The following is a 13,312-nucleotide window of genomic DNA, read 5'->3' on the forward strand; positions in this document are numbered from 1 at the left end:
ATTTAACACCCCCAGAAGCATTGATGCTGATTGTTGGGGTAAATTAATCAATAGTAAATTATGTGTTGATCAACAGTGCCAGAGACATGCGTTTGAGTGAGGAGGTTGCTGCACTGGAGATTCCCACACCTCTCAACTTGGCGGCAGAACGAAGGTTGCGCCACGCAAGGCGAAGTCACCTGAATGAGTACCTGAAAAAGCTGTGCTTCAACTTCCTCCTTGCCATTTTCAGGTTTGATCAAATTATTTATTTTTAATATAAATGTAACTCTCAGCATGACATTAATACATCACTTTTTTTTCTCATAAACGATCGAAATTTACATTATTTACATTATCTATACAAAGTTATTCAATCAACAGGCTAGCTAACCATCTTTTGAGTTTGTGTTGAACATTAAAGTTACTGTGATTGTGAAGTGTATTTACATTTTCAAAGGAGCAATGTTTAAAATGTTAAGTTGCTCATTTCTTTTTTGGGGTTGTTGTGTTTGACATGATCCCTCTACATCCTTCACTAATGTAATTCACCCAGATCATTTGTTTCTAGTTTGTTTAATTATCTGGAGTTAACGAAGCAGATATTTCAGTTTTTCACAACATTTTAAACCTTTTAACTGAAACTCGCCATTATTTTATTTTTCTACTTATTCTTTGGTTGGTCACGGACTTCTTCGTCAACCTTCATACTTGCAAATACTACCAAAAATATTTTGTCTATCTGCGTCATTTCTGTCCAAGCTCAATATGGCTGTTGAATTTTCACCTCTGCATTCTGACCAGCAACATCATCTTGTTGTGATAATGTAAATATTGTCGCGTCACCAGAGATTAAGATCCCCGTGCCGACGGATAGCCGAAACGAGCTTTAACTCCAAGGCATACTTCCAACTTGGCAGGATTATGTTGTCGCACGCGCGGGAAGGTTTGAGGCCTTATCTGATCGGAAACACATAGGGCCACTCTGAACCCACAAAACAAAGAAACGAACCAGGACAGAAAGTAAAATTCAACAAATAGAGATTTATTTACAGTAATGTAAAAGCCAATGAAAGGTGAGGTAAACTAGAATTCCTAAATGAGGGACCCTCCACTCTGACGCAAAATACAGACAGGGAAAAAGATAATGAAAATAAAAAGGTGTTTATAGTGCCGGCACTTAGCATTGTTGTTCAAGCGAGGGTGTCAAATGAAACCGGCAGCACAAAGTGGCCTGCAGCCGCGCGCTGGAAAATCGCCAGATGGCATGAAGCTCCTCTTCGAGTCACCACAAGCGTGATGTGATTTAGTATGGCCAGTCCCCTTTCCCTTTTGTCTCCCTCTGACCGACGCGCCAAGAGCTCCGCAAACCGCCGCCGTATTCCTCCTCACAGGCGCACGCGTGACCAAAAACGCACCAGCATGACACACGCCCACCAAGGCACCGAGACAAAGAGATCGACGGGACGGCTTCTTCTTCCTCCGTTACTATCCAAGGCTTCACAAAATGACACAGCACAACCACAGCCATTTGCCAGCGTGATAAATACAAAACCAGAGGAAGATAGAGAGATGCTGCCCCCTGCAACCAAACTCAAGACAAGAGAGACCAATATGGCCAGACCGCGTCTTTTTCCTCCAGCTCTCGAATGCTCGACGACGATGACTCTGTCCAATCACTGAGCACCACCCAATCACTCCACGGCTTCTTAACCATTCATGAAGGTCGGGGCGTGGCCTCCCCCCCCCCCCACGAGTCGTCGGGGGGCAGAGTCCAGTCGTCCTTCAGGAACGTTTGGCTGGGCGGGGTTCCCTTGCCGATCGGCATGTCTGGTCATACTGTCAGCGATTAGGGTTGTTGTAATGGTGGCCCTTTTTGATGCAATAACAATGAAGTGAAAAATCAAAGGGCAATTACACACGAGGGGTTATCCTTAAGCCCTACCTAATTAGCATAGCTCCACCCCTCGTTTGGAGACACATATACGATCTTATTCTAAACAGATTCCCTACTTAGTTACATTGAGGTGGGCTCCTTCTTCGCGTCACACAGTCCATACTAAAACATACACATTCCTAACTTTCCTATGAGATTCATCATCTACCCCCACAAATGTAACAATATGTAAATGAAGTATTACCTGGTCTTGTTTTGGCAGAGATGTCACTGACCATCTGAACTACGAACATCGTGTCTTCAACTCTGATGAATTCTTAAGGACAAGACAGCCCCAAGAGTTGCAGTTTTATAAAAAGGTAATGAACAGCCCTGTGCTCCTATGACTACTACTTTTAATGGCCCTGATGAAGCTCACCTCCTCTTAGGATTGTTCACACCAGTTTTCCCTTTCCACACGCCCATCCCGAAAATACTCTCTGAACAGCCCGGAAAAACTTTGTGGAAATAATTGCAATAAAACTTGATTTTGATTTGCAAATGAACTTATCCACACATTGTTGACATGAATTAACAAATCAGAATTGAGCATAGATGAGCGTCGGATGTATGCAAATGCTGACAGCATGTGAACAAGAGATTTAGTGCAGAGAGGAATTATCTGATTTTAATAATTATATTTGTTGGTCCTGATTGTGGAGTTCAATTAAGATGTCAGCGCAAGTGCTTATCAAATCCCTGGTATTGTTTTTTTTTGTGTGTGTTTGAATAATGAATTGTCTGTTTTGATTTTTTTCTTTACATAATGATATTTTCTCTATACATCTTGCCTTTCCCAAAGTACTACATTTAGTGCAGCGGCATAGCAAAATTTTAAGAAGAATTGTGCATTTTGTGATGGAAGCACCAAATTTGGCACAATGATAGAATGTTATATTTAGAACATTTTCAGATATGGAACCACTTTGAAATTCACCCAAGGTCGCCGCCATATTGGATTTCAAAATGGCGGCTTTAAAAATCTGTAACCCTTAGGGGGGGTGGCGGAAACAAATCCTACAGGCACAATTATTGCCCCATTCACCCTATATCTTTTCTAACATCAGTAGACACATTACAGCGGCGATTCTGAGCTCAAGGGAACATCTAGGGGTCTGGGGAGTGAAAAATTTGAAAATTTCGGCCAAAAATACCCCTAAAAGAGGTCATTTGGTGTCAAATTTCAGGGGGGGTCGTGTATTGTCCTGTAGATAAAACATGCTGGTCCGTTGATTAACCCCTAATTAAACGACTTTTTTGTTTGTTTGCTCCATCCAGGTTTCAATCATGTCGAAGCAGTTCAAGTTAGTTCATGTTACCAAGCATGTAACTTCAACGCCAAAGACGCCACTGGACTGGGAACTCTGTGTTCTGTGTCAAGTTGATAGAGGAGAGTCCCTACAGTGTCCTGCTGTCACGAAAAGAACTGATGCAGGTGCTGGATACAAGACACTTGAAGACAATCTATCAGCATTCAATAAACTAGGCAAGCCTGCCACAAGACGTGGACTTGCAACGACTGGATGAAGGCCAAGGGATAGCTGCCACTCTAGCTGCCCACCAAGCCAAGTGGCACAAGTCATGCAGGGTGAAATATAACACTACCAAACTACAGCGGGTACAGAAGAGAAGTCATTCAGAGGGAAGCCCTATCCCCAGTACAATCACAGATAAGTACAAGCTTACTAGGTCTCAGGCAGCTTGTGTTGATAGCATATGCGACAATTTGTGCTTCTTCTGCCAGCAAGAGCTTGGTTTGGAGTTTCATCAAGCAGCAACATTGGAACAAGATAAACACGTTCGCAAGGCTGCAGAGTTTCTTCAGGATACCACTTTGTTAGCCCAACTGAGTGCTGGGGACATGGTCGCAAGAGAGGCCAAGTACCATAAGAAATGTTTGACATCCCTATACAACCGCGTGAGGGCAGCAAAAAAGCTTGCTGAGCAAAGCCAGAGCACGGTAGATGTCATTTCAGCAATAGTCCTTGCTGAACTGGTAACATACAAAGAGGAAACTGCTAAAGAAGAAGACACTGCTCCTGTATTCAAGATGGCAGACCTCACCAAGCTCTACACAATGAGAATGGAACAGTTCGGAGTTGTGCTGGAAACATGAGTCCATACAACCAGACTCAAGGAGCGTATCCTGGCACACTTCCCTGATCTGCAGGAGCACAGGCAGGGAAGAGATGTCCTGCTGGTGTTTCAGGAAGACATTGGCAGTGCATTAGCCAAGGCATGTCAACATGATATTGACAGTGATGTTGTGCACCTGGCACGAGCTGCAGGGATTATAAGGAAGGATATGTTCCAGTCATCTCAGCCTTTCAATGGGTCCTTCTCAAACAAATGTCAAGAAGAGTCTGTGCCACAACTGCTGCTGACAATGGTCTCCATGATTTTAGAGGGCGCAGGCATCAAAGATCAGGCATGTCAGTCATCGGCATCGGCGTCTGTGACAATAGCTCAACTTCTCAAATACAACAGTGTGAAGCATGAGAGGAGAGGTGCAGGCACAGACGTACGACACAGCATTAGTCAAGAGACTCCTTTGCCAATATATCTTGGCTTGATGCTTCATGCCCATACGAGAAAGAGGGAACTGGTTGACACATTATCTGGACTAGGGATCAGCATTGCCTATGATAGAGTGCTACGGATCTCTGCAGAGCTGGGGAACGGGGTCTGTCAGCGCTTTCGGGCGGAGAAGGTGGTCTGTCCCCCAAAGCTCTGCGGTGGAGTGTTCACCACATCAGCTGTGGATAATATAGACCACAATCCCAGTTCCACGACAGCACACGACTCCTTCCACGGAACTGGTATTTCATTGATACAACATCCAGACTATGACAATCAAGGCACAGACCGAGGTATTGTCATCATCGGGGGTGTCTCAAATGTCAAGACTGTGGAGGACCTTCCACGGTATTACACAGATGTACAACCAGTTAGTTCACTTGCCAAAAGCCACCCTGTACCAGCTGGAACCCAGGCGTCGCTGCAGAGGAATCCTGCACAAGCTGAACTGGATAAAGAGAAGAGGTGGCTCCAGACTGTGAAGGATGCATGTGACAGTGGTGACACACAGAATCCAGGAAACATTTATTGGGCTGCACATCACGCAGAGAACCAATCGGCCAAGGATACTAGTATCACAGTCACACCCACTGCCTTGCTTCCCCTCTTCCATGACCAAGCCCACTCAGTGGTAATGATCCGCCATGCCATGGATGTCGTGAAAGCAGCGATCAATGAGCTAAACCCTGGACAGATACCCGTCGTCACACTGGACCAACCACTTTATGCGATCGCCAAGCAGGTGCAATGGAACTGGCCAGACACACATGGTGAAGATCTCTTTGTGGTCATGCTGGGTGGTCTACACACAGAGATGGCAGCTTTGAAGACAGCAGGAGACTGGCTGCAAGACAGCGGTTGGACACAGGCATTGGTTCAGGCAGAGATAGCAACAGCTGGCACAGCAGACTCCTTCTTGCGTGCAGCTCACGTCAGCCGTACAAGACGCGCCCACCAAGTAACTGTTGCTGCCCTACACATACTGCAGCATCGTGCATATGACATATACAACGAAAGAGCAACTGCAAGAGATGAGGAACCATTGGAGTTCGAGGCATGGTGTGACCAGAGAGCAGCGGCATGTCCACAGTTTCAGTACTGGGCCACTGTACTTAACCTGGAGCTCTGTATACTCCTCTACATACGTTCACTGAGAGAGTCCAACTTCACGCTGTACATGGACACCCTACCAGAGCTAGCTGCATGGTTCGCTGCATTGGGTCATATCCACTATGCTCGCTGGTTACCAGTCCACATCAGGGACATGGTTGGCATTGCAGAGAAACACCCAGATGTTGCTGCCAAGTTCCATGCGGGGCACCTCACATCCAAGAAGACTAGGCATGCTTTCTCCGCCATCTCCCTAGACCAGGCTCATGAACAAAACAATGCCACGGTCAAAGGCGATGGCGGGGCAGTGGGCCTAACTGAAAATCCAAGTGCCCTTCGACGGTGGATGGTGGCTGGCCCCGAAGTTGCTCGGGTCATCACAGAATTTGAGACCTCACAGCAACTGCGCCAAAGGGGAGAGCACACCCACCACCATGAGCAAACCGACAGTGTGCAGAAGAAGTTCGTCCAAGATGTCCGTGCACTGACAACAGTCATCGAAGAGATGGGCAGCCCCTTTGAAGAAGAAAGCACAGATTTGCTGGTCCTGGGCACACTGGAGATCTTGGGCCCAGCTGTTGTAGATACTGTGCGTACAGCTTTACAGATTGGGAGAGATCAGTTCCATTCATTTGAGAAGGAACGTCTGGCAGACAGATCCAAGCCACTCAATGATGTCATCATCCAATATGGCGTCAGTAAATCAACTTCTAAGTAGAACCATTCAATTCCTTGACCTCAAGTTTGTACATCCAGACACTAAAATCAAGGCTGTAGCTGGTATAGAACCAGAAATATTTGTAATTAAAGATTTTTAAGCCGCCATTTTGAAATCCAATATGGCGGCCACATTGGGGTGAATTCCAAAGTGGTTCCATATCTGAAAATGTTCTCCATATAATATTCTATCATTCTGCCAAATTTGGTGCTTCCATCACAAAATGCACAATTGGTTTGCTATGCCGCTGCACTAATTGTACAGGATCATTTTTCTTAACAGTTGCACATTGGTCATATTTCGTGGTCCACTTTGCTCCATGCACTGGGACCATCTGTTGATGATTTGTGTTTGTTGTCTTGTCAGGTTCTGGCCACAGACATGTTCCACTGCTTTCTGAGAGACCGGCTGGAGCGGAAAGTGGATGCTTTTTCTTGCATGGACCGAGGATCAACGGTTCTCCTGACTTCGTAGGGCCAGCTTACTTACTCCATCATTCCTTCCCTCGCTCTCATTTCATTCTTAATTACCGATTAAAGGAAAACACAACTTTTACCTCTGCAAGCAAAGTCGGATGGAGGTTGTGTTTTCACTCTGTCTGTATGTTTTTTTTGTTTGTTTGTTTTTGTTTTGAATACAGAATGGAGGCTCGTGAAAGAGCTAACATATATCACAAAAAAAATCAAACAGACAAACAAAATATATAAAAAGAGGGAGCGGTAGACAAGATGGGGAGAGAAGGGGGAGCACACAAACACAACATTTGAGAGCAGGGACATCGGGAGATGTGTGGGAGGGAGAGGGCTTGGGGGGGGGGGGGGAGAGGTGTGGGAAGGGGGAGGGGGGTGGGAGAAGTATAAAACACAAGGACACCAAGGACTTCCAGGACAGAAGTTGGTATTTCAAAAAAGTGGATTTGGGGTGAAATTAGCGGGGGTAGAAAAGATCAAGGTTTTGGATGGGGGAAGATAAGAGATGGTGGTGAACAGCTGTTTGTTTGTCTTTGTCTGTTTGTGAACAGGATATCTCAAAAAGTTGTGGACGGATTCAGACAGAATTTGGTGGAGGGGTTGGGTATGCGACAAGGATGAAATAAATAGATTTTGGTGAAGATCTGGATCCGATAGTGTATTTTAAGTGATTCTTCACCATTGAGAAATAGGGCAAAAACTGATATATAGCACGATATCTCAAAAAGTTATGGACGGATTCGGACAAAACTTGGTGGACAAGTTGGGTGTGCGACGAATCAATTTGATTTTGGTGAAGATATGAATGTGGATCCGGATATGAGAATTTTCTAATTTTCTATGTGATTCTTCACAATTGAGTGATAGGGCCAAAAACTATATAAAACCTGACATTTCAAAACGTTATGGACAACTTGTGACAAAACTTGGTTGATGAGTTGGGTAAGTGATAAGAACAAGCCAATTAAATTGTGGTTCAGGTCCGGATCCAGATCCGGCCTATCGGTGGGATACAAAACGTAAACTGTTCAGGCTGGCAGAGGTGTTTGCTCTACCGAGTGCCTTTCTAGTTGAGACCATGTTGTTCTTTCAGACCATGTCGTCTATCTTATCTATTCATCTATTTTAAGGCTTTTGTATATTTGCTGCATCAACCTTCAATAACCACGAGCCATTTTATCCTTCACCTCTTTACCGCCTCATAATTACCCATCCTCCTTCTCTGCTGCGCTTCCTCCTCAAACACACAACAACAACAGGCATTTTAAGGCCATTTTCACTGCTCGAGCGGGGGTTAGCCTTGCGGTTCCCATGACAATGTTCTCCATTTTCCCCTATTTTCTGCATCTCTCCTTGTTAACCCCCTTACCCGCATTTCTTCTTCCACCATCTTTAGCCAAGTCTTTCTCGGTCTTCCCCGTCCTCTACTTACTTCTACATTCATTTCCATCACTCTTCTCAACCAGTCACTTTCATCCTTCCTCAACACATGACCAAACCATCTCAACCTGTTCCTCTTCACAGCATCAATCACAGGTTGTTGTTGTTTGTTGTTTTGTTGTTGTTGTTGTTGTTTGTTGTATAAGTACCCATCCTCCTTCTCTGCTGCGCTTACTCCTCAATTCAACCAATTTTTTACCTTTACTAATTAAACTTTCTTGTGTTTGTGTCCTAACTTTCATCTTGTTCTCACCCATTCCATTTCCTGCCCCCATTCATTCAGCCCTCGAAGTGACCCTCATCATAACACCCGTTTTCGCCAAACTTACCCTGATGGGATGTCTTCCAAACTTATGACCCAGGACACTGCTGATCCACACAACAGCCGTAGGAGTCTAATTTTCAGTTCATACTCTCTCGACAGTGAATCTGACAAAGGATGCCCAACTCCAATCCTACTCGATATGACCAATGGTGAGATTTGGTGTTATTTTGTCTTTCCCTTCTTGCTATGCCTATTTTACTCACTGTCAGACAAAACACAAGTCTGGATATTATAGCAAAGGACATATCTGTCTCATGTGATTTATTTTTTGCAGATATTTTAGACTGCCTGGAGATAAGGCAGGAAAGACAAATGTTGGAAATAGCCATTCGTTTTATTAAGCTGGCAGAATATTTTATGTGGAATAAGTGGGTGCCTATTCTGGTGTAAGCCAACAAAGTACGGATCCCCACGGATTTGCTAGTCTTGTTTGGTGGAATGGAGCAAACTTTTCCTCAGAGAATATATAATGCAGAAAATATTGTCGTTTGCCTTTTTTAATGCTGATGTACAAGTTCATGCAATGAGAGGGAGAGGGGGAGAGAAAGTGAGAAGGAGAGATAGAGAGAGGGGGAGAGACGTGACTGAGCTGCCCTGACGAATCCGAGCAGCATGGAAGAATGGGGAAGATTTGGCCCCCGACTTGCGTTGGGGGCGTACAACCATCACAAAGAGGAATCCCCGATAGTTGTCCCCCGTCGCACCACGGAGTGAAAGGGGGACTATGGTTTTCCCGTCCGTCCGTGCGTGCGTGCGTCCGTGCGTCCATGCGTGCGTGTGTGCATAAGCGAAGGACCAAATTCTAATTTGGTGTGTGGGTGCAACCCACGTCAAAATCCAAGATGGCCACCGCCATGTATGTCTGACGCCATGTATGTCTGAAACTTGTGAGCAGAATATCTTGAAAAATAAGCGAAGTACCAACTTCTAATCTGGTGTGTGGGTGTATCTAGGCATAAGGAAGAACGCTATTGAAAATTGTGTCGCCACGTCAAAATCCAAGATGGCCACCACCATATATATGTCTGAACCTTGTGAGCGAAATATCTTGAAAATTAAACGAACTACTAACGCTCTACCCCTTACAACCAACAAGTCTGGTCTTATTTTCCTATTGTTTCGATAAGTATTACGATATATAACTTTGTTTGATCCTGCTATGTCTGTCATGCTTTACTCCAAAGGGTTCCTGCTTTCGTACCGTTAGAACCGCTACATTAAAGCTCCAAGTCCCGCTTCTTCTTCCATCACGGAAAGATGGGCTTTTAAATAGGTATTGTTATGATTAAATAGACATGATTGCAAAATGATTTAAAGTAAAGATGGCCCGAAGTAGGTGCCCCACAGGTATACACGTTATACAGCAGTACATAGTCTTTATAGTAACTTGAGAAAAAATGCATGCAGTAACACCATTTATACATGGAAATACAACAATGATTGTTCAGATATCCTTTTATACATATTACAAATCAACATGCGACTATGTCATTGTAACACATGTTCAGGAAGAAAGAAGTAGTGCAGTATATCCAAACAACATGGTCAAATTTACAAAAGGCGCTTGGTGAGCGTCTCGCTAAAGCATGCGAGCCCGACAAAAACATCGTTGTACGCGCACAGCTAACCACCCGTCCAAATAGCAATTTACGAAGGGAGGTAAACAAGCGATTAGTTGTGCGTGTCTAAACAGCAGATTAGCCTGTGAAACACCACACACATCTCCATCATCCAATTGAAATGATGCACTTTCATAGAATCGCAGTGCCATGGACAAATTGTTGGAGGTGATTCAGTGCATTGCTCCTCATCGTAGGTTGAGCCAGGCCAGGCCATCTTACACTACATTCAGCAGCCAACGAAATGATTCCTTCTAGAGTCTGTAAAACTGGACAAATTTGATATTGTCATACTTCTCCAGAGGATTGCATCTATCCTCAAAGATTCTCAATGTACGTCTGTGAACTGTCCTATTTGTGTCCTCTTCTGACTCCACTTTAGGTAATTCAAGCAAACGTCCCATGTAAACTACCAATTATTGTAAACTACCAATTACAACATCTGCGTTTGTACAGTGTTGGCCTATACAATACTCGTACTGTGTCGGCCTATACACGGCTCGTATGGTGTCGACCTGTACCCCACTCATATGGTGTTGAAGGAGTCCGGACTCCAGCAGAATACGGATAAAAGGATGGCGAGGCACAAACTCGTCTGAGAAGATGTTTATTCGTAAAACCAACTCGGGAACACTAAAAAGCCCGTTTATCAGGCTGCCTTATAAAGCAAAACCAAAAACCGAAACCGAAACCGAAAGCCACACCTCTCAAGCGAAGCGTGCTTCGGTGGTCACGTGATCCACAGGTGTAGCTCATTATACCCGCACGCGCGGCACGCTTTGGTGGTCACGTGACCAGCCACTCTGGCGCCGTGGATCCCCGCCGGTGACGTCACCGGCTGGAGCAAGGAGATTCTGATGCCGGTCTTGCTTGGGGGACCCATGGGTAGCTACACACGCCCCCCCAGAATGGACTTGGCCCAGGGAGGTCAACCTGAGGGGGGTCCGGATGACCCGACCGAAACGACCCCTGGCCGGTCGCGGGGGGGGGGGGGGGGGGGTGTCCGGTGTGGTGGTGGATGGTCGGACGGGGGGTGTAGTGGACGGGGGGCGGCCGCGCCGCGGTGGCAGAGCCAGCCGTGGTGGCTGGCCGACGTCCATGTGGGCCGGTTTGAGGTGGTCCAGCGAGATCCGGTCCGCCCGGCCGCCGATGCTGACGATGAAGGACTTGTTGTCCCGGCGTAGGACCCGGAAGGGTCCGTCGTAAGGTGGCCGGAGCGGCCCCTGGTGCGCGTCGTGGCGCACAAAGACATACTCCGCCGTGCGGAGTGCTGGGGGGGACGTAGGAGTGGGGGTCGCCGTGGCGGGACGTTGGCACCGGGGCGAAACGTTGGGCGGCCTCCTGGAAGTCCGTGCGCTGGCGCGCGGCGGACCAGCGGCTGGTGGCGTCGGGCACGAACTCGCCCGGGACGCGGAGAGTCTGTCCGTACACCAGCTCGGCGGTGGACGCCTGGAGGTCCTCCTTGGGGGCCGTGCGGAGGCCCAAAAGGACCCATGGGAGCCGGTCGGCCCACCCGTCGTCCTGGAGGCCGGCCATGAGTGCGGCCTTCATGGAGCGGTGAAACCGCTCACACAACCCGTTGGCTTGGGGGTGGTAGGCCATGGTGCGGTGCAGAGTGACTCCCAACGAGCGGGCGACCGCGCCCCAAAGCTCGGACGTGAACTGTGGGCCGCGGTCGGACGAGATGTCCGCCAGTGCGCCGAAGCGCGCGACCCAGGTGGCGATGAACGCCTGCGCCACGTCGGCGGTGGTGGTGGAGGTGAGGGGCACGGCCTCCGGCCACCTGGTGGTCCTGTCCACCATGGTGAGCAGGTGGGTGAACCCCCGCGATGGGGGCAGGGGACCCACCAGGTCCACGTGGACGTGGTCGAAACGCCGCTTGGGCACGGTGAAAGGAGCCAAAGGAGCCAGGGTGTGACGGTGGACCTTGGCCCGCTGGCAGGCTGTGCAGGCGTTGGCCCAGTCGCGGACGTCTCGTCGCAACGCATGCCAGACGAAGCGTGCCGACACCAGCTTCTGGGACGCCTTCCGGCCTGGGTGCGAGAGGTCGTGGAGGGAAGCAAAAATGCGGCGCCACCAGGAGACCGGCTCGACGGGGCGCGGTCGGCCCTGGGAGACGTCGCAAAGCAGGACCGTGCCTGCGAAGGGGACGTCAGCCAAGCGGAGGCCCATGTCTGCCACCCTGAGCGCCTGCACCGTGCCGTCGGTGGTCTGGTCCGTCGCCATCAGGGCGAAATCCACGCCGAGGTGGACGGCATTGGCGCCAGCCCGGGAAAGGCAGTCGGCCACGGTGTTGTCTTTCCCGGCGACATGCCGGATGTCCGTGGTGTATTCCGACACGGCGGAGAGGTGGTGCTGCTGGCGGGCCGACCACGGCTCCGTGACCTTGGCCATTGCGAAAATCAATGGCTTGTGGTCGACAAAGGCCGTGAATGGGCGGCCCTCCAGGAGGTGGCGAAAATGGCGGACGGCCAGGTACAGCCCGAGGAGCTCGCTGTCGAACGTGCTGTACTTCAGCTCGTTGGGCATGAGTTGCCGGCTGAAGAACGCGAGCGGCTGCCAGGCCCCGTTCACCCATTGCTCATGGACCGCGCCCACGGCGTAGTCGGAGGCGTCCGTGGTGAGGGCGATGGGGGCATGGGGTATCGGGTGGGCCAGCAGCGTGGCGTTGGCGAGGGCCCGTTTCGCGCCGGCAAAAGCCGCGTCCATGTCCGTGGACCAGACGATGTCGTGCTTCGCCGGCTGGCCTCGGAGGGCGGCGTACAAGGGCCGCATGAGTTGCGCCGCTCGGGGCACGAAGCGGTGGTAGAAGTTCACCATCCCGAGGAACTCCTGCAGCGCCTTGACGGAGCGGGGGCGCGGGAAAGCGGCGATGGCCTCGACTTTGGCCGGCAGCGGCACAGCGCCATGCCGGGTGATGCGGTGGCCCAAAAAGTCGATCGCCGCCGCACCAAAGTGACATTTGGCCAGGTTGACAATCAAGCCATGCTCGCTGACGCGGCCGAAGAGCGTCCGGAGGTGGAGGAGGTGCTCGGCTCTGGACGTGCTGGCGACGAGGATGTCGTCCAGGTAGGTGAAGAGGCACGGCAGGTCGCGCAGCACGCCGTCCATCAGGCGCTGGAACGCCTGCGCCGCGTT

The 13,312-nt window shown here is 48.9% G+C and overlaps 1 protein-coding gene across 1 annotated transcript in view; it reads left to right on the forward strand.

Moving 5' to 3' along the window:
• The window catches only part of LOC137430212 (DENN domain-containing protein 3), a 219,002-nt gene that overhangs the window by 145,373 nt on the left and 60,317 nt on the right, over window positions 1–13,312 (forward strand). Inside the window, exons 12-15 of the mRNA XM_078780421.1 lie at window positions 77–232; window positions 2,139–2,235; window positions 6,687–6,790; window positions 8,514–8,704. Of these exons, the coding sequence (XP_078636547.1) occupies window positions 77–232; window positions 2,139–2,235; window positions 6,687–6,790; window positions 8,514–8,704 (548 nt within the window). The remainder of the gene's footprint in view (window positions 1–76; window positions 233–2,138; window positions 2,236–6,686; window positions 6,791–8,513; window positions 8,705–13,312) is intronic.

This window comes from Myxine glutinosa, chromosome 6 (assembly GCF_964187855.1).
Source record: "Myxine glutinosa chromosome 6, kmMyxGlut1.1, whole genome shotgun sequence".
Lineage (NCBI taxonomy): Eukaryota > Metazoa > Chordata > Myxini > Myxiniformes > Myxinidae > Myxine > Myxine glutinosa.